This window comes from Daldinia vernicosa (assembly GCF_022497035.1).
Source record: "Daldinia vernicosa strain CBS 139.73 unplaced genomic scaffold F5Y00scaffold_32, whole genome shotgun sequence".
Classification (NCBI taxonomy): Eukaryota; Fungi; Ascomycota; class Sordariomycetes; order Xylariales; family Hypoxylaceae; genus Daldinia; species Daldinia vernicosa.
This window is the reverse complement of record NW_025953948.1, coordinates 184923-203960: the sequence shown is the minus strand read 5'-3', so window position 1 is coordinate 203960 and position 19038 is coordinate 184923. Positions and strand designations below refer to the sequence as shown.

The 19038-nt window shown below is 48.4% G+C and overlaps 7 protein-coding genes across 7 annotated transcripts; 4 read left to right on the top strand and 3 right to left on the bottom strand.

Moving 5' to 3' along the window:
* Window positions 1–5: 5 nt before the first annotated feature.
* Window positions 6–2483, top strand: F5Y00DRAFT_240749 (Squalene/phytoene synthase-domain-containing protein). Its single transcript, XM_048008285.1, has 3 exons — window positions 6–422; window positions 515–1441; window positions 1492–2483. The coding sequence occupies exons 1-3, from the start codon at window positions 400–402 to the stop codon at window positions 2324–2326; spliced, it is 1785 nt and encodes a 594-aa protein (XP_047863579.1). The 5' UTR covers window positions 6–399; the 3' UTR covers window positions 2327–2483.
* A 572-nt stretch (window positions 2484–3055) lies between these two features.
* F5Y00DRAFT_270998 (phytoene desaturase) lies at window positions 3056–5222 on the top strand. The gene is made up of 2 exons (XM_048012708.1): window positions 3056–3341; window positions 3394–5222. Exons 1-2 carry the CDS (start codon window positions 3272–3274, stop codon window positions 5133–5135), a joined length of 1812 nt encoding a protein of 603 aa, XP_047863578.1. The 5' UTR covers window positions 3056–3271; the 3' UTR covers window positions 5136–5222.
* A 319-nt stretch (window positions 5223–5541) lies between these two features.
* On the bottom strand, window positions 5542–6246 carry F5Y00DRAFT_270995 (uncharacterized protein; the record flags this gene model as incomplete). The annotated part of the gene is made up of 2 exons (XM_048012707.1): window positions 5542–5983; window positions 6065–6246. 2 exons carry the CDS (start codon window positions 6244–6246, stop codon window positions 5542–5544), a joined length of 624 nt encoding a protein of 207 aa, XP_047863577.1.
* Window positions 6247–6868: 622 nt separating this feature from the next.
* Window positions 6869–9874, bottom strand: F5Y00DRAFT_240746 (Annexin). Its single transcript, XM_048008284.1, has 2 exons — window positions 7721–9874; window positions 6869–7661 (listed from the first exon to the last, which is right to left on the bottom strand). The coding sequence occupies exons 1-2, from the start codon at window positions 9377–9379 to the stop codon at window positions 7098–7100; spliced, it is 2223 nt and encodes a 740-aa protein (XP_047863576.1). The 5' UTR covers window positions 9380–9874; the 3' UTR covers window positions 6869–7097.
* A 1678-nt stretch (window positions 9875–11552) lies between these two features.
* F5Y00DRAFT_113569 (uncharacterized protein) lies at window positions 11553–13069 on the bottom strand. Its single transcript, XM_048003934.1, has 3 exons — window positions 12673–13069; window positions 11908–12544; window positions 11553–11850 (listed from the first exon to the last, which is right to left on the bottom strand). The coding sequence occupies exons 2-3, from the start codon at window positions 12489–12491 to the stop codon at window positions 11700–11702; spliced, it is 735 nt and encodes a 244-aa protein (XP_047863575.1). The 5' UTR covers window positions 12492–12544; window positions 12673–13069; the 3' UTR covers window positions 11553–11699.
* Window positions 13070–14669: 1600 nt separating this feature from the next.
* Window positions 14670–17082, top strand: F5Y00DRAFT_240740 (GPI2-domain-containing protein). Its single transcript, XM_048008283.1, has 2 exons — window positions 14670–15279; window positions 15349–17082. Exons 1-2 carry the CDS (start codon window positions 14946–14948, stop codon window positions 16506–16508), a joined length of 1494 nt encoding a protein of 497 aa, XP_047863574.1. The 5' UTR covers window positions 14670–14945; the 3' UTR covers window positions 16509–17082.
* Window positions 17083–17289: 207 nt separating this feature from the next.
* Window positions 17290–18009, top strand: F5Y00DRAFT_240739 (uncharacterized protein). Its single transcript, XM_048008282.1, has one exon. The coding sequence runs from the start codon at window positions 17318–17320 to the stop codon at window positions 17699–17701; it is 384 nt and encodes a 127-aa protein (XP_047863573.1). The 5' UTR covers window positions 17290–17317; the 3' UTR covers window positions 17702–18009.
* Window positions 18010–19038: the final 1029 nt, after the last annotated feature.

The window sequence follows — 19038 nt, the reverse complement described above, 5'->3', positions numbered from 1 at the left end:
AGTCCCGGCGATCGTGGGAATTTTATCACTTTACAACTATCATCCCTTAATCCTGCAAGACACACTAACACAAGCACACTAGCTAATCTCAATCTCAAGTCTATGATCTCATCAAATAGTTATAATATATTTTAATAAACCAGAAACGTCAAATCAACTGCTAACCTACGATATAAATCCGGAAGTCCGAAGTAAACATGTATTACCACAATTACCACAATTTTGCCTCTGCCCACTGGCTGAAGCTATTTCTACTAAAGCTATTTCTACTGATCCCACCACACCCTTTACAGATTTCATAAGTAAACTTTATAATCGCCACGACAAGTTATGTTGGTCGACTGTAATCTTGGTTGTATATACGCGTTGATAAACTTACCGTAAGGCCTGGCACTCGCTATGGCCTACGATTACGCCCTCGTGTAAGTATCACAGGAAGCCTTTACCTTTACAAACGAGCACTTCTTCTTATGAGAACATTCTTATGAGAACAATGAACTAATTCCTCGAGCAGACATCTCAAGTACACTATACCCCCGGCTTGTATTCTCACTTTCATCTTGAAGCCGCTTCTCACGAAGCTTGACTTGTATAAAACGTTTACGTTGATACTAGTTGCTTTCTTTGCGACGCTCCCCTGGGATTCGTATCTAATACGTCATGGCGTCTGGACGTACCCTCCTGACGCCATAGCCGGGCCGCGTCTCTTTGGCATCCCGGCTGAAGAATTATTCTTCTTCGTCATACAGACTTATATCACGTCGATGCTATACATCTTGCTCAGCAAACCTGTTCTCCACGCTCAGTTTCTTACGAATCCAAATGACTCTTCACCCAAATCTCGACGAATACGAACAACAGGCCAAGCTCTCCTGATAGCATGTATCGTCGCTAGCATCTCACTCGTCGGAAAGGGGGGCCGCGGAACGTATTTTGGCCTCATCTTAATATGGGCTTGTCCCGTCGCACTTCTTACATGGTCACTTTCAGGCTATTTTATACTTAATCTACCTACTTCCTGCGTTGTAGTTCCAATCGTCTTACCCACCGTGTATTTATGGATTGTAGACGAGCTCGCACTAGGACGCGGAACATGGGCTATTGAGTCCGGAACAAAGCTAGGATGGCGTCTGTGGGGAAGCCTAGAGCTGGAGGAAGCTGTGTTTTTCCTCTTTACCAATGTGTTAATTGTATTTGGCCTAGTCGCCTTCGATAGGGGACTGGCGGTTCTATACACTTTCCCGGAACTGTTCCCTGTCGTACCAGAGATGCCTCCTCCAAGCCTCCTCGCCAAAGCCGTCTTACTTGATCCTATAAAATATGACATGGTACGGGTAAAGGGTATCAGAGAGGCCGTCCAGACATTGCGGCGGAAGAGCAGGAGCTTTTACTTGGCTAGCTCAGTTTTCCCTGGACGTCTTCGCATCGATCTCGTTCTTCTGTGAGTAAGCACTGCGCCATATCTTGTCCTCCCGTACTAATTCTTTCTAGGTACTCCTTCTGTAGAGTAGCAGATGATCTGATAGATGAAGCACATGGGGAGAGAGAAGCCACACTATGGATCAAAAAGCTGACCAACTACCTTGATCACGTTTACGGTTCAGATAACCAACCCTCATCTTCAATGGGTATTGTTAAAGATTTCGTGGAGGAAAACTTTCCGGAGTCAGCAAGGTCTGCGCTGATACTCTTACCCACAAAGCTTCTACCAAGTAGGCCATTTTATGAGCTCTTGGAAGGCTTTAAAATGGACCTCTCCTTTGGTACTCGCCAACGAATTAGACAGTTTCCTATTCAGGACGAAGAGGACCTCGAACTTTACGCGCACCGTGTCGCGAGTACTGTTGGTGAATTATGTTTAAGGCTCGTATTCCACCACAGCACCGCGAAACTTCCAAGCGACAAGGAATCTCTTCTAGTGATTGCCGCCCAGATGATGGGACATGCGTTGCAATACGTCAATATCGCTCGTGATATTATAGTGGACGCCGAAATTGGCAGGGTTTACCTGCCCTCAGGTTGGCTCAAGCAAGAGGATCTGACACCGCAGGATGTTATCAAAGACCCGACACAGCTAAAAGTAGAAATGCTCAGACAGAAGTTACTTGATTGGGCGTTTAAGGAGTACGAGCGATCACGAGATACCATGAGCATGCTTCCCCACGAAGTCCGCGGTCCTCTGATCGTAGCTGTCGAGAGCTATATGGAAATAGGCCGGGTTTTACGAGAGAGAACTGGAGTCCCTTCGAAAACTCGTAAGGGGCGGGCAACGGTTCCTCGACTACGGCGGATATGGGTTGCATGGAAGAATCTTTCTACTGTCTGACCGTTATTTCGGATTATTTTCCATTCCAAATTTTAGGTATATATGTATTTCTATTTAATCGGTAATTGTTTATGAGGAATGATGTGTCATTTGGGTTAGATAGATAGCAACGCATCAATATGTACATGTAGAATAATAGCGTAGGTAGATACATGCCATCCTCTCTTGTGAATCCCAGCTTCCGGTGTGAGATTACTGCTTGTTCCGATAGAAGTTATGGAAATAAAATATTCCTCGTGACGACTTCATCAGACAATTTCGTAAGATATTCTAAATTTAAGTTATAATCTACTTGCTGAATTGTATCGAATGTCAGCCGGACTCAGCTAAGTTTCTATTCCACCTCGCCGACTCGCGCCGAAAGTCAAAAGCTCGCATATATCAGATGAGTATCTAGGTTGTACGAAATAAGGTAACAACAGTAGATTTGCCTATCGATTAGGTACGCCATGTAGGAAATGTCTCTCACGCTCTAATGATGAATCATTATGTCCAGCCCCCCTGGACGATGCGAACTATAACAATAACATATTGAGATCGCGGGCTGCACTGCGCCTCTTTGTTCGTTTTTCGTTTGATTCTCGTACTGAGGCTAGATTGCCGCCCGGATCGTCTGGATGCACCATCTGTCCCGGGATGTTGGGTTGGGTCGTTATATCGAATCGCTAGTTAGTTGGCGCTTGGCTGGGAGACGACGTGTGCTATTTATTTCATTACCTACATTTTTGTCTCGGAGGCACCAACCAGGCCTGTGAATCGTTTTCGTTTACGTCTACGGAATACCTAGATGGTATTTGTCCAAGTTATATACCATTCTGACGTCTTTGGCATGGTCGTATCTGATCTTGGGTACCTAATATTTGGCTTATTTTTGGTTATAATTTATAAAGAATCTGACACTGTCGGTCTATCATTGTCCATATTAACTACATAGGTACCTAACCTATGCTGATTGAACATCGCGCCGAAAGGGGAGATATGCCTAAGATAAGTAGGAAGAGAGCGATTGTCGTCGGTTAGTACACTACTACATACATCATACAGCCACCTCACTAACGTAGTCCCAGGAGCTGGTGCCGGTGGCATCGCAACAGCAGCCCGGCTAGCCAAAGCCGGGTTTTCCGTAACTGTACTAGAGAAGAATTCATTCACCGGCGGGAGATGCAGCCTGATATTCCACGAGGGACATCGCTTCGACCAGGGCCCGTCTCTCTTGTTGCTTCCCAAGCTCTTCCAGGAGGCGTTTCGTGATCTCGACACCTCGCTCGAGGCCGAGGACGTGGAGCTGCTTCGCTGCCCTACCAACTACAAAGTATGGTTCGCGGACGGCGAGAACTTCGAGCTGTCGACAGACCTCGCGCGCATGAAGACCCAGATCGAGCGCTGGGAAGGCAAAGATGGATTCCACAGGTATCTCGACTGGTTACGCGAGGCGCACCAGCACTACGAGCTCAGCGTTAGCGAGGTGCTGCATAAAAACTTCACGAGCTTCTGGAATTTGATAGTCCCGCACTTTATTCTCACGGGGCTGAAGCTGCACCCTCTGCACAAAGTCTGGGATCGCGCCAGAAAGTACTTCTGGACCGAGAGATTGAGGCGCGTCTTCACGTTTGCGACTATGTACATGGGCATGTCGCCCTTCGATGCCCCGGCTACGTACTCGCTGCTCCAGTACACGGAGCTTGCTGAGGGTATTTGGTACCCGCGCGGGGGCTTCCATGCCGTGCTAGCGGCTCTCGTGAGGGTTGGGGAGAGGCTGGGGGTTGAATATCGACTTAACACGCCCGTGCGGCAAGTCCTCGTGGGCCCCGACGGGAAAGCGGCGCGAGGGGTGCAGCTGGAAACAGGCGAGATTCTAGAGGCCGATGTAGTCGTCGTGAACGCGGATCTCGTCTACGCTTACTCGAATCTATTCCCGCAGACGCCGAGAATGCAGAGCTACGGTAAATCTCTGAGGAAGAAAGACGGCTCGTGTAGCTCGATATCTTTCTATTGGAGCTTAGACCGGACAATTCCGGAACTGCAGACGCATAATATCTTTCTCGCGGATGAATACCAGGAATCGTTCGACGCCATCTTCGACCGGCAGTCCTTACCCAAAGAGCCCAGCTTCTACGTCAACGTGCCTAGCCGGATCGACGCCAGCGCAGCCCCCGAGGGCAGGGACTCGGTAGTTGTCCTTGTCCCCGTCGGCCACCTACCGGAGTCGAAAGGCTTTCCGGAGCCCAAGAGCGCGGGTCTACCACGAGACCAAGACTGGGAAGCGCTAGTAAACCGGGCGCGGCTCGCCGTATTATCGACGGTATCAGCGCGCACGGGATGCTCGCCTCTCGACAAATTCATCACGCACGAGATCGTCAACGACCCGGCCGCGTGGGAAGACAAGTTCAACCTAGACAAGGGGTCGATCCTCGGCTTAGGCCACGGATTCTTCAACGTGCTGGCCTTCCGACCGGGGACGCGCGCCAAGGGCCTAGCAAATGCTTACTTCGTGGGCGCCAGCACGCACCCCGGCACCGGAGTCCCGATCGCGCTGGCCGGCGCTAAGATCACGGCCGAGCAGATCCTAGACGACTTCCGGGTGGGGGTGCCGTGGCGGCGAGGAAACGCGGGTGTGGATATGGATATGGATAGGGACCGGGGTGTTTTGCAGAACGAGAAGACGAATCCGCTGGATAGGATACAACCGGGAAGTTTACAGTTCCCTGTGGTGCAGATGGTGTTGTATTTCTATGTTTTAGCATCGATGGTGGGGATATTGTGGTATTGGTATTCTACAAGGGGGGTCTTAATACCATCGGGAGTGTAGACGCTTGTGTTAAGGGGGTTTAATACCATAGGCATGCCTAGTATGTTAGGTATATGTTAATTTTATACAACTTCACCTGCTAGAAAAGCTTTAACTAGCTACCTAGGTATCTGACGTTCTATCCATCTTTACGGTGTGTTTCGTACCATTCCTATAACCTCATCTAACAATATGATTCGATAGATGTACTACTGGGTGTTATAAAATAGCTACCTAGGTAGCTATGTACATGTCGCGTTCGCACTCGGTGAACCCAGGAATGTGAGAATCCTAAGTTTTAACTGAATAAAATCGTGACGCAATGCGCTCAAGACTTATGGTGTAGGCATTCTCTCCCATTTCGTAGCTAACCTTACACTACAAGCTGCTTTTAGTCCTCCAAGGCCTCGTCTACCGTCATATCTTCCTAGTTATCTGACATCTGGGAGCTATTCGTGGGATTAACACTTTCGGTTGCCTCTGTATCGTCGACGATATAGATGCTGTCATCGTTGTGTCCCTGGTCTTCTTCCCGCAGGATAATTCGCCAGGCACGATTATGGTCGACGAGCTCGCCGACGTATTCTTCAAGGCTAAACGTAGCATTGGGGGTCGAGGCGAGTGATCGCAGACCGGGATCGAGGTTTAGGTATATTTCTCTCATGAGCCGTATTTCATCCATCATTCCCGTAGATCGACAGAGCGCAGCAAGACCCATCGCCCAGTTATAGAAGCATATTTTCTGAAGGCAGTCCTCCTTTGTGTAGCGGGAGTTGCGGATTCGTTGCCACAGGTCCTTCCCTGCAATAGGTGTCACCTCTCCAGTATTATCCGTGCTTACTGAAGTTACGGAGGCAGAAATACCTTCGCTATAGTGAATCGATTAGCGGCGAGGGATGTCAAGTATTAATTACTATGAACTAGATAGATTAGGTACTCTTGATACTTACGAAACTTGAATATGATTACGTAGGTCGTTGCTTAGTCGATCTATGCGAGTATCAAATCGATCAAACCGAGCATTCATCTGATCTAGAAGAATGCTCAAGCTCTTCGTATTGCCTTGCAGCCTCCGGAGAATACGTAGGATTTTGCTATATCGCAATGTGGCTAAGTGTGAGTCTTGTGACATTTTGATCGATATTGAAACTAGTAGTATGAGTGTTACTATGATGGGATTTACAGGAGTGTATGAAAGGAGGCATTTTCTAATGGAATTATCTGAGATTGGCCTAGTAGCCCCAAGCTACATAATGTAATTACAAGTAGGAACCTTCATTTGGGCGTTGGGGAAGGGGGCAAGCTGTAGCAAGGTGATTGCGTTCCTAGATATAACATGTATAGCAGTAGCCTTTTCTCTTGAGTAGGTAAGTTGGTGTAGTTATACCTAAGGAAAGAGGAGAGTGGCCAAGTTGACTTGAATTTCTACGACTTACAAGGCAACTGTCAAGGATTATAGTACATATTATATATTATATAGTCTATCAGTACCACGATAATACTCTTCATTACCGACTAGAAGGGCTTCCCATACCAATACTCTATGTATTGTAGCACTGCCATACGCAACCGTCGAATAGGATCTTTCCGGTAATCCATCTACTCTTGGAGTCGTGCCCAATTGGTGACTTACCCCTTGCTTCTTCGACGCTCTAGTTTCCATTGGCTCTACTGTACATCAAATCCCCCCGGCACCGGACATGTCGTCGTACGAGCCCTAGAAAAAGAGCAAAATTACTTAGGGCATATAATACCTCGTCGTATCGGGTCTGTATTGGACTCTTCTATATAAAATACCTCTCATAGTTTATCGATATATATACTTCGTATATGGCATCGTTGCGATATTAGATAGAAGCCTATTATATCCCCCGACTCAATATTCGTTAATCTTCATCTTCATCAAATCATTCTATATCACAGCCCGGCTGTGTATCGCTTGACGTCATTAATAAAGTGATATCCGGCTCGTCCAAACTCCCCTTACTCTCGCGCCCGGCTTCTGCTCCTCTCTCGACTGCGACTTCTGTCTCTGTGCTTGTGATCCTTAACAACAAGTAATCCTTCGCTTCTCTCTTTCTCCCTCCTCCGCTCTTTCTCCCTCTCCCTCTCCTTTTCCTTCCGTCTATATCTCTCCTCTCGTTCCCTCTCCTTCTCGCTTTCGCGATCCATCTCACGTTCTCTTTCCCTAATCCTCTCTTCCTTCTCCCGATCCGACCGCTTGATCTCCTTCACAGCCTCAACCTTCTCGAAGCTCTTCACATCGTCGGGCATGCGAGTGACAACCAGCTGCTGGCAGAATGACCCCCAGCCGCCGCTAGTCCCCTCCTTTACGGCATCGGCTAGCTCTTCACCGTAGCGCTCGCGATAGGCCTTCTTTATAGCTGCCATATGGTGGCGGTCCCAATGGAAACGAACGAGACGGGAGATGAGGAGTTCACGACGTAATTGATCCTTCCTGGAAGCGGTAAGGGCGTGATGGAGAAGGAGTGCATCGCGGACAGGCTTGTTAATAACTCCATTGAGGATATGAGCTAGGAGTTCGCCCTATATTGATTTGTTTAGCAGCGTATCTCCAACCGGGGTTCGGCAGCCCAAGTACTTACCACAAGATTTCCGCTCTTCTTTAGCGCGTCTCGAGCGAAATTACCGCCGACAACCTTCTCGTAGAGCCTCAGAACTTCTCTCAAGTGGTTATCGCTTCTCGAGACAACTATTTGGATCATGGCGGATTCTCCACCTCTGTCGCTGCGAACGGCTTTATACAAAGCTTCAACATCATCCTGCACCATTTCATGATTGATGGGAAGTCGCCGTCCGTACTCATCCACATCCTCCATCCGCTTTTCTTCTAGTGCTGTGAGTACCGCACGCTTGAACTTGTCCTCCTTTAGCTCGGTTTTCATACACAGCGTTAGTGAATCTCTATATTTCTTATCCGAGAAAGCCTCTTTAATCTTTGCGATCTCGTAGTTAGAGCGCCCCATTAGACTCTCAATCAACAACTCGCGTCGCGTCTTATCGCCGTGATACCAGAAATTGGCCCAGTACGCCTCTGACTCCCATTTCCCGAGCGCGACAGTGTAGCATGCCTTCATGAGGACGGGTTCCTCATCTTTTAGGCGAACGCGGATATGCTTAGCAACATTAACACCCTTGCGTTCAGGACCGGTTTTGACGAGCCGCTTGTACTCGACACGCAGCTCCATAATCTGCTCGTGCGTCATTCCAGGTAAAATTTCAATTAGTGGCTCTGTATCGGGAGGTAGGTGATCGCCCCTGAGAGCTTTAGCTAGGCGTGCCGCGTCGTCAACAGGGTCGTGGAAACGGGCGCGACGCCGCTTCTTCTCGTTGCCTTCATCAGAAAGACTCGGCGAGAGGGGTTCAATTAGGTCCGAGTTTCTTCTGGGGTCATCCGAAGCAAGGAGCAGCGGTGATGGCATCGGGGACATGGACTGGTAGGTGCCATAGTAAGACTCCAATAGTGGCGATGGCGGCGCGCTTGAGAGAGAGAGTGAGGCAGCGTGGTGCCCCGTGTTAACAGTCAACGTAGACATCCGCCCAGTAGGTGGCTTGGATGAGTGATCTCTACGATTACCCAAGCCGGGTTCGGCAGCAACAATTCTCGCGCTCGAAGGCCTAATGTCTGATCCATAAGAATCACGCTGGCGTTGTTTATCCGGCCTGTCTGAGCCCGGTGGCGTATACACCGCGTCTACGCGGGGATATCTGAACTTGTCTCCCGCCCTGTCCTCCTCCCATCGGCCGGGCCCAGAATAGCCGGCACCGCCAGAAGGCGATGGAGAATGGCCGCCAGAGTATTTGGTAATAATCGGAGGAGACACGACACTACCATAGGCTAAGTCCTCTTCTAATTTTTCTTTCTTGCGCTCCTTTCTCCGCTCTTTTTCGCTGTCTGACTCGCGTAGCCGTCGCAGTGCATCTTGGGCGGCTTCTACTATATCCTTGTCGCCCTTGGATACGCGCTCTTCGCTGCGTCTTCCATAGCGCCGGTCATCTTCCGAGGTGATAGAGTCGCGGCTGGCGCGGTAATAACTGGACTCGTCTGTAGGTGAAGCCGGGCGGTACGAGCGGCGAGGTGCGGCGTCATCGTAGCTGTACCCAGCAGGTGGAGAGGGCATGCGCACTGCGTCAAGCAGAGACGGGGAACTTTCGCGGCCGCGACGGCGGTCATAACCTTCGTTAGTGCGCGCTGGGGAGGGCGTACGGCCACGCCGTGCACTGTCGCCGACATTTAAAGACATGTCGGACAGACGCAGATGGCAGATGGATGGCGCGTGCGACTTGAACAGCTGTTATGGGATTGCGGGGTATTTGTCACCGAATAGTGGCCCAAAGTTGAGGTCGAGGTCGGTCTTGGCCTAAATTGAATTTATTATGTTTTAGTGAAACCTAGGATTTATTTGTCCAACTTTAGGTTGGGTTTGATAAAAGTCTATTGTGATCTCGTAGGTATTGTGAATGACAAAAAAGACAGGGAAAGAAGGAGAGAAGAGTTTAGGAATGCAAAGCTGAGACAAAGCTATTGTTTAATATCCCTAGTTAGTGAGAAAAGGAATGTGCAAGGTGCAAGGTGCATGAGTGCGTGAGTGCCTTGCTTGTCTGGTCTTGTCTGTTCTGCGTAGAGAAGGCGTGGTACCTGCCTCGAAAAAGAACATAAGTTGTTAGTACTCCGACCGTACATATGCGGCTTAGCACTCGCTACATGATACCTTGTAGTACGAAGAAAACGTTCATCCCATAAGAAGCTTCCACCTGGAGGGGATTCCTAGGCGAGTGGTGCAAGCGCAATACAGTAACCTAGTTCAAAAACACGGGCATAGGTGCTGAGGTGCAACCCTAAACCAGCCTAGACTCAACAACTTCCAACCCTCCAACGGCTAGCTGCTGTCGCTAAGCTGCGAAGTCCATCAAGACCCATCCTATATTACCATATTGGGGGCCAAGCTGCTGCGTTATGTATTGTACCTACATACCTGGTATGGTAGTAGTATAAAACGAAAGTCCAATAAGCAGCCGCGAAGTTGTCAACAACCCGCAATAAAATGGTCTCGTGTGTTATTATTCCTAACCGGAATCATTATACGTATGGCTGGCTACCTTATAATTATGCGCTTCATCCTCGATCGTAGCATCACTATGGGCAGCCAACTTCGCGTATATGTAGGTTTAATGTGGGCGTATGTAGGTACCTAAGCTATATCACAGCATTACAGCAAAGCAATGCTATGCTAAAAGTATTGTACATATGTGAGTAGGATCCAGGGTGTCGAAATGGCGGTCTCAGCTCTTCGGTTGGCTTATCCAATCAGCACTGTGGGCTTTCGAACCGTAACCTATCGAGTGGCGATCTGAATTATATACCTATATATATACCTAGGTACATATAAGACATATAGGTAGTATAGCTGACCTCAGCTTCTGTAATGTTGCAAAGTGTTCGCGGCGATCGCGTGTCAACTTTGCAGCCTGAGGTTGTGGACGAGTAACACAGAAGCAGAGGAGAAATGTTCACCTTGAACCACTTATCGTTAGAAAGGTAGTAATTGTACATACGGTATATGTCGTGGATCGATGCATGCTTCAGCTGCATTAATGCGTTCGGGGATGCGTCAAACGCCCCAATAACTCCCCAATCAAAAATCTTCCTATGCAACACCGCTGCCCTTGGTGCCTGCGCCTCTCTCACCGGTGGCGTTGCTAGATCATGATATCCGGCATTTCTTATAGTATCGTCGGAAACGCCAATTGGGCAGCCTCACGCTTGCGTGCAGGTATCCGCACGAACCGCTCCGACGATGAAGATGGCGAAGTATCCATCAGTCATGTAGAACAAGTTCCATAGGAACTATGCATGCGTACAAAATCGGTATTTAAAATCAAGATAGAGTCGCATGAGTCGCATGTCGATGGGCCATGATGGCCTATTTCTTACCTATTCTGTAGCTTTATACATGCCATTTAACGGGTCCATGAAACAGTTCTGACTACGTGTATTACCATCCGGTCGAAACCCAGGCCTTTCGAGTCACCGGGACTAATTTGGAGATTCACTGACGACGTGCAGACTTAGTAATAACGGCATCGTAGGTGGAGGCACAATAAGACATGGTGTTACGCATAGTCAATGGTTCTAGACTCTTGCCATTTCATGGTGTGACGAAGCTCATTGCGTGCATTTCTCTTCTCTTCTCTATTGATGAATCTACTTCATCTATACCGAAATCTGGCTATTCTCGTAGGTATTTGTACAGTGTCCATATCCTTTAAGACGGCTTGAATGACCATCTCTGGATGCTGTCTGCTGCATGACCGAGGCTTTTCGAATACTCCTTGATACCCAAACTTTGCCAGTTCGTATCATTCACGCCTGACGCGACTCAATTCGACAGTGCATCGTCGCAGTAACATCGTAGTCGGTTTCCTTAATGAAACAAGTCTCAATACCCTAGAGCATGCCAGCTCAGATTCCTAAACGCCAAGACCTGGTTATGGTATCATAAAATAAAATAAAAAGTAACACCCCGTGGCCCTCGTATCTCTTGATTTTTATTATCGGCAGTGTTACGACTTGACTCCGTCGTCGGAGTAGACTGACGTATATGTAGCTGGCATGTGTTTTTGTCTTGAAGATTGATTAGGGAATGCCATTTCTTTATCGTCGAGATGGATTTCCCCCTTCTTCAACGTCTTCAACGTCCGGAGGACGCAAACCCTATTAGAAAAGTTAGTTACGCAAGTAAAGAAAGGCCTATATGTGTGCGAGTTATACCTGCGTCGAAGCGCCCTAGAAAGGATAGCCATAAGGATCATGGCAGTGGCGGCGACGGGGAGCGCAATCATCATTGTGTCTGCGGCCTTACGCACGCAACGGAAACGCAAGACTTTATCTTGCGACACATAGGGAAGATACGTCCACGACTCACGCTCCGCTTTGGTTTCAAGCTCCACGATGGTTTCCTGCGGCTCGGCATCCATCATGTTTCCGCGAGTCTCCTCTCTTATGATGCTTGACTCGGGGAATGGCGATTGCTTCTTCGGGCGGGCTAATGATGTAAGAAATGCGAGAACGTGGGGAGTCTCCCAGGATTTTGCCCCGGCAAGATTTTCTGGCAATTGGACGCGTTGGCCATCTTCTGCGACGACGACGTTGTTGTGCTTCTCAATTGATATTCGCGAGGGTGTAAGGGTGGAAAGGAAGAGGGCTGTTCTCGATAGAAAATCTGTCTGTTTTGTTGTTTGCTGCGTGTGGTTTGATTCGGCAATATTTGGGGTCTTCTGAACTGTAGCTACTGGTGCTGCGAGAGCCCAGGTTGCGAAGGCGCAGACAAATAATGCAGGTGTAGATCCTTTCATGGTGGGTTGTTGATTTTCCTCTTAAGATGAATGAATATGTTGAAGCTTTCGATCTACACGTAAAAGTCAACAATCGTGAATGGTGAGAAATGCGAAAGATTAAATATTCCAGAAAAGAAAAACAAAAAAATAAAAAAGGCAACCTAAAACATGAACGAAACAGTATTGAAGGATAATATACCTTCTTCATCCAAGCAATTACTAAGATAACACCGTCGATGCGGTAGTAGTGGTGAAATCGTCGGAGTTCTGGTTCTGTAGGGGTGGATAGCTGAAGCTACAGGTAGGTTTGGGGTTTTTCTTGGCGACCAGGTTGTTGACGGCAGATGGCTTCAAATATGTAAGGAACGCCGAGCTCGAATGAGGAGATTTGTAGCACGTCGTTTTATCTGCTTAGTAGTGGGGTGACTTGAATTGATGGGAGAATATACGAATTGACCATGCGCGCTTTCGATCCAAAGTTTTATTAAACACTTGACGGGTTTGGTCACACGCCGGCAACTCGGAAGTAAATTCAATAGAAAAGAGAAGTGGAGGTTTGACCTTTCTTTTGTATGTAAGTGACACAACACCGGATGGGTTTTTTTTCTGGAGCGACTCAGGGCCAGTTACCAGTTACCAGTTACCAGCTAGTGGCATGAAAGAGAGATCCATGCCTATTAGAGGTGTAGGAGTTGGGGTTTAGCGACTAGCACGGTAGATCAATTTATTAATATGCGGTTAAAGCTGCTCATCCACACTCCCACACTTTCCAGTGTATCATTCCGCCGACGGAGCAGGAAACTTTCTCATACTACTCTCGACGTCCCATCAGCCCATGTCTTCGGTACAGGGTTCTGCGAGCATGGGCAGGTCAGTTAGCATGTCGCACCAAATCGCCTTTAGTAATAATTTTCCATAGCTGTAACAGGGGAGCTTCTATAATAGATGTTTTGCGTTTGAATTCTTTTGCTTCTCGAGATCAACGATCATCGATCAACGCCAGGATGATAAATCGATAATTGGTTATGACGACAGAGGAAGACTGCGCCTCGCTAAACCTTTCCCAACCACGCGTAAACACAGACATATCCCGCGTCATAGGCATCCGTAGTTACCGATATTCCGTACATTCATCGACCTTGCTTACTATGTAGCAAATCATGATAGGATTCGGAAAATCAGGAAGAGCAGATCAATGCATTCAACATACATACGGATCCGTAAATATTTACCTAACATCCAGCTACGGAGGCACAGCAGCTGCATAGCCAGATAGCCTATTTCCCAAGGAAGAGGTCCACCGGCCCACGCCTTATGTGCTTTAAGGCTAACCCCCCTGAACCAATGACCTTTGAGCGGCGACCGAATCTGGTAAGAGCCGGGCGGGGACTTTACATAAGGTTCGATTTAAGTATCTACGTACCTATAGAGTGGAGGCTGGATTCCATTTATAGCCACGTCTAGACCCTCGGCATTGCTGCATTGTAGTGTAAAAAAGATGTCGACTCTTTGTACTATGGTAGCTGATCAAATGAATGAAGCTTCGATATGATAATGCTCTCATATACCTACCTACGCAAGTAAGTAGCACGACAGGTAGGACAGCAGAGATTTTCTGTTTGATGCCACACATGCGCCTTGCATGTTGACATTTGTGTATCCTTCATCTTATTGTATTCCAACACATGTGACAGGTTATAGAAACCAGCAAAGGCAAGCAAAATACCGCAAGTAAAAACTTGGATGCCTAAATGGAGGCTTAAAACACGTTGTACAAACATCGGAAACCGGGTTGATAGTCCTATGTGGTCCTATGTAGTCCTAGTATCCTCTTCTAGCATCGAGCCCCGAACGAATCTAAAAAGATGATCCCCCGAACACGACGTGTTAGACCAGTGAGAAAGACTAGGTTAAGGCTTATGTAAGCGTGGTATTCTTCGCGGAGATACCCGCTATTTACTGATACAGGGCATGTTTTGGTACCACGCGATATATCTCTCAGGTTTAAGGGCTAGATGTCTCGTATCGTGTAATTAGAGTTTATAGTAGCTTAAGTGCGATAGCCGTGCAGCCGTGTCGGTTCCCTCATCCTTTAAAACAGCCGAGAGCTAAGGACTAGATTGGAAGGTGCACCTCGAGTTATAAGGGGGACCTATAACGGGTCTCGGCATTGCGGGTGATTATCTTTTAGTTATGGTTGATTTATAGACTTAGCTACTTCGCACTGGCACTGGTCCGTGCACAAGATTCCACCAAGAATCAACTTATCAGATAAGTCTTATCTGGGGTCGCAAACACTTATCCATCCTTCCCATAAGCCTGGTTACGTATTCCGTACACCTATGCAATTTATGTGGTCATACATCATCATCCTTCGCAGCAATGTATACTATCGCGAGGCTGTAGAACAGCCCGCTCCGTAGCCTCGGGATTAGATATCGCTTCATCAATTGGCCGCGCACATAGTTAGAGATGTCTCATCCTTCCCATCCAGACTCGGCTGCTACAACAGAGGTACCAAGGCGCGAACGAGATGCACCTCCACCTGGGTTAACACGCGCCGCCACTCTACCTATCGAGTTCCATTCGCAACGGACTGATCGATCCCGTCTAGCTCCCGAGGACGCTTTCAATGCAGTACGACCCTCGCGACGACAATCGGGCTTCGAGTCCAATGGTGTTAACGAAAGCCGCCCCGAGTCGCGGTCACGAAAGATGAGTTCCAAGAGTTCCAAGCTCGGAAGCAGGAGCAGGAGTAGGCGACGGAGACGCACTTGGAAGAAATTATTATGGGTCAAACAATCTTGTATGGAATTGCCCTTTGGCCCTTCGGTTGACGACACCCATTGCGGCCGCTGTTAACAGCTATTTCCAGACCCAGATAACTACACGGACCAGGCCACGTTTCTAGAAAACCTGCAGCGGAACCCGCGTCTCCAGCCCTATGAATTCTGGCCCCTCGTCGCCGACTCGACCGTCATCCTGCAGCAAGTATGCTCCGTCATCATATTCGTCGTCTGCTTCGTCGGAATATTTCAAGAGCGCGTGTCCCCCGTCGCCGTCGTAGGTTGGGGCAGCTTTGCGACGTTCGTGGGGTGGTTGTTATGGGACTTCTGGGTAGGCCAGGAAGACGAGGACGAAGTACTGCAGCGGCGCCGCAGTAATCGCAGCCGCTCGATACGGGAGCCTAGTAGGAGAGGTCGTTCCCTTGCCGCAGGGGGGATTAGCCAGTCCGCCGCGAGCTCGGTGACGAATTTAGCGGTCATAGAGCGATACCCCCAGGGGAATCCAATCGCTATGCGGCAATCTCATTCCACTTCTGCCATTTCCCTCCAGTCCAGCATGTCGCAAGCAAGTAATGTAGGCCGGAGATCCTCCGAGTCCATCGATATGCCGAGCCATCGTCCCTCATCTCCTCTTCGAAGCGGGAGAGCCAACCTTCGCCTTAGTACCGTTAAATCTGCTATTCTTATTTACTTCACCCTTTTAGGTCTATCGCCTATCTTGAAGTCCCTTACTCGGTCTACGTCATCTGACAGCATCTGGGCCATGTCTTTCTGGCTCTTGGCGATCAACATATTCTTCTATGATTACTCTTCAGGCCCCGTGAAATTCCCAGCCTCCCTATCAACTAACGCAGCACTGATGGCGTCTACGGTGCTAGCATCTCGCCTACCTTCTACCGGGCAGGTTTTCAGCCTCACATTATTCAGTATTGAGGTGTTTGGATTGTTTCCCGTCTTTAGACGCTACGCTAGACATCGGAGCTGGAAGTATCACGTTACGCTCTCCATACTACTTGTGATCGGAGCGGGAGGTGGAGTCGGCCTAATAGTAGGTGAAGAAAAGGATGTCGTATGGCCGTGGAGAAGTGGGCTCCTTGGTGTTCTGGTAGCAGCTATCATCGCCGTCGTTGCCATGGGCGGGTGCAGTTGGTGGCTCATCGGGCTTCAGAAGTATAAAAATGCCATTAATGGTCCTTGGGATCAAGCAAGGCCGATCATTATTAGTCGGCGGCTTTGGGATGACGAATAGGATAAAAATGAATGATTTTATGATCGAATCACTATGTAAACGCTTACTTTCGGATGGCTTTAAGCTATGTGAATACCTACGTACTAGGTGGACTGACAAACGCTGCGGAAAGATACCTACTACCTATGCTCCTAACCGGCTGACGTTAAGTATACCTACCTGTCTTCTAAACTCTGCTCTCTTGGCGTGGGGGGCATCGGGATCGTGCCCACCTTTATCAGATCCCATCTCACATTCCACTACTATGTAGGTATTCTACGTATGACGTGGGGTACTTGCTTGTGGTGCTACACACCAATATATTCACGCAGTAGCTATGTGTAAACGAATTTCACTTGTTTAACTTGAATAATATTTTATTATTAGTGTTATGTTAGTTTTCGAAAGCCATTGACGGAAGAAGATCAGTCTTTACAGCTGACCCCGGAATGGATCCTGGCTCGTGAGGCAATATAATTGGTGAAGGTGGGTTGGGGGAGCAAACGAATCATCCCGTCATGTTGTGTATTATGGCTCGCTTTTGGTAGGCCGACAAATCTGGGTGGGCTGCTGTGGGAAGGTATAAGCCGATGGATTACTGGGTGATGCAGAGCCTGTTTGCCATTGTTGATATATCGTTGGAGTTGCTGGGCTCGCGCACCTATTCCGATGGTGTTGTGAATATGGATGATCTTCTGCTTGAATCATGAGGACTGGTATACATATCGTGAAGGCCTGGGTTGGTAGATAGATGGAGAAGAGCTTTGACTCCCCACAGAGACAAAACAACTCCACGACAGCCGCATCTAGACCCCCTTGATGCGAACCGTATGGAAATCGAGAGCCGAATAACACCGCGTCGAACACCCTCAGCGTCGCCCCTCGATAGCAACTATCGTGCAGGAGGTGCCACAAGTCACGGTGTTTCAAACCACTCGCCCCATTTCGGCGCGCGCCATCCTACGATGCCCTCAACCTTTACGCCAGCTTTCGACTCGAGCTTCCTGGAACTCCAGACCTTAGATTCCGGTAATAATCATGGCGGCTTGGGACTCAGTACCGGTTCGTACGGGCTAAGTAGCGGCGTGCCTTCGCAACAGCGAACAACCGGCTCGAGCGCGGCATCTCTCTATTCCTCAGCCACGGGGATGAACAATAGTTATTTGCCCTCTTCGAATGTCGGCCGAACTACACAGAATAGGTGGCCCTCATGAGTTATTATCTCATTTGACCCCCGCCCTTGAACAGCATCCAGACCCCCTTGATGCGAACCGTATGGAAATCGAGAGCCGAATAACAACCCTTAAACAGCATCTAGACCCCCTTGATGCGAACCGTATACCACCGGCAGAGAGGTCTCGGATCCTAACGACTGCCGAGCTCTATCGTATTGCGGCCTTGCTCTGCTTGCAAAGAACAGCCGAATGCACACACAACTAAGAGCTCAGGTCAGCATACCTAGAGTACGCGTTTGCTGCATTAAAGCGCCTCGATGTTTGCATAATCAAGAGCTTGATCGTATTGCGGCCTTGCTCTACTTGCAAAGAACAGCCGAATGTACGCATAATCAAGAGCTTGATCGTATTGCGGCCTTGCTCTACTTGCAAAGAACAGCCGAATGCACACACAACCAAGAGCTTAGGTACCTGCGCCATGAGGGTTCAAAACATATTGAGGAGCTGCCTGTCCTGGGTTGGCTTGCCACCTCTGCCATGTTTGACTATTATTGTGGTTGCTCTCGTTGCGCGAGACCGAAATTGCTAGGGGTTGTTGGGTCGCAAGACACGGCTTGAAGTATACGTCCCAACGCAATGGGTTACCTCTCTGCGACGTAACATGGGGGTTTAAGGTAGTGTGGCCTTGCTCTACTTGCAAAGAACAGCCGAATGTACACACAACCAAGAGCTTAGGTAGGTGGTGTTGGAAGATGTGCTGGTGCTGCGAACGCTCATTAGCCACTGTACTATAGCGCTTATATCTCAATATAGCACTTACCTGTTTTTGTCCATGATGGCCGGTCGTTCGGGGGTCCAAACCCACTATAGGTAAGTTTTATTTATTATTTATGGTAAAAGCGTCTTTGGCTGTAGGAAAGACTTAGGTTAAGAATTAATACTTAGATTAATATCTTTAATGTTAAGACCTGTTGATGTGGTCTGCCAGAGGAATTTCTCGCTGGAAAGGGTGGGCATGCCTCCCCTTTTTATATCCACGTTCACACGGGTTAGGTTTAGAAGAGACGACAATCCATAGATGCCTACCTAGTGACTACCTAGCTAGTGACTATCTATCTAGTGACTATCTACCTAGTGAATACCTATCTAGTGAATATCTACCTAGTGAATACCTACCTAGTGACTATCTACCTAGGTACCTAGGCATTGCGTTGTGTCCCTTCCGGGCGTTCCCTCAAGGGCTCTCTGCCTTGCCACCTAATGCGGCATCTGTTCCCTGCTGACAGCCTGTAAGTAAGGGTACTGACGCATCCGTGAAGCAATAGTTCATAAGAGTCTCAAGTACCTGACGTGTTTGTGTCAACGTAGTTCGGTTA

Coding starts and splice junctions, on each gene's coding strand:
- F5Y00DRAFT_240740 (XM_048008283.1), top strand. CDS start 14,946: ATGTCTCATCCTTCCCATCCAGACTCGGCTGCTACAACAGAGGTACCA. Junction 15,280..15,348: donor ATTATGGGTCAAACAATCTT/GTATGGAATTGC, acceptor AGCTATTTCCAG/ACCCAGATAACTACACGGAC.
- F5Y00DRAFT_240749 (XM_048008285.1), top strand. CDS start 400: ATGGCCTACGATTACGCCCTCGT. Junction 423..514: donor GCCTACGATTACGCCCTCGT/GTAAGTATCACA, acceptor TTCCTCGAGCAG/ACATCTCAAGTACACTATAC. Junction 1,442..1,491: donor CGCATCGATCTCGTTCTTCT/GTGAGTAAGCAC, acceptor AATTCTTTCTAG/GTACTCCTTCTGTAGAGTAG.
- F5Y00DRAFT_113569 (XM_048003934.1), bottom strand. CDS start 12,491: ATGAAAGGATCTACACCTGCATTATTTGTCTGCGCCTTCGCAACCTGG. Junction 11,851..11,907: donor TCTAGGGCGCTTCGACGCAG/GTATAACTCGCA, acceptor CTTTTCTAATAG/GGTTTGCGTCCTCCGGACGT.
- F5Y00DRAFT_240739 (XM_048008282.1), top strand. CDS start 17,318: ATGGAAATCGAGAGCCGAATAACACCGCGTCGAACACCCTCAGCGTCG.
- F5Y00DRAFT_270998 (XM_048012708.1), top strand. CDS start 3,272: ATGCTGATTGAACATCGCGCCGAAAGGGGAGATATGCCTAAGATAAGT. Junction 3,342..3,393: donor GAAGAGAGCGATTGTCGTCG/GTTAGTACACTA, acceptor ACGTAGTCCCAG/GAGCTGGTGCCGGTGGCATC.
- F5Y00DRAFT_240746 (XM_048008284.1), bottom strand. CDS start 9,379: ATGTCTTTAAATGTCGGCGACAGTGCACGGCGTGGCCGTACGCCCTCC. Junction 7,662..7,720: donor AGAAGAGCGGAAATCTTGTG/GTAAGTACTTGG, acceptor AAATCAATATAG/GGCGAACTCCTAGCTCATAT.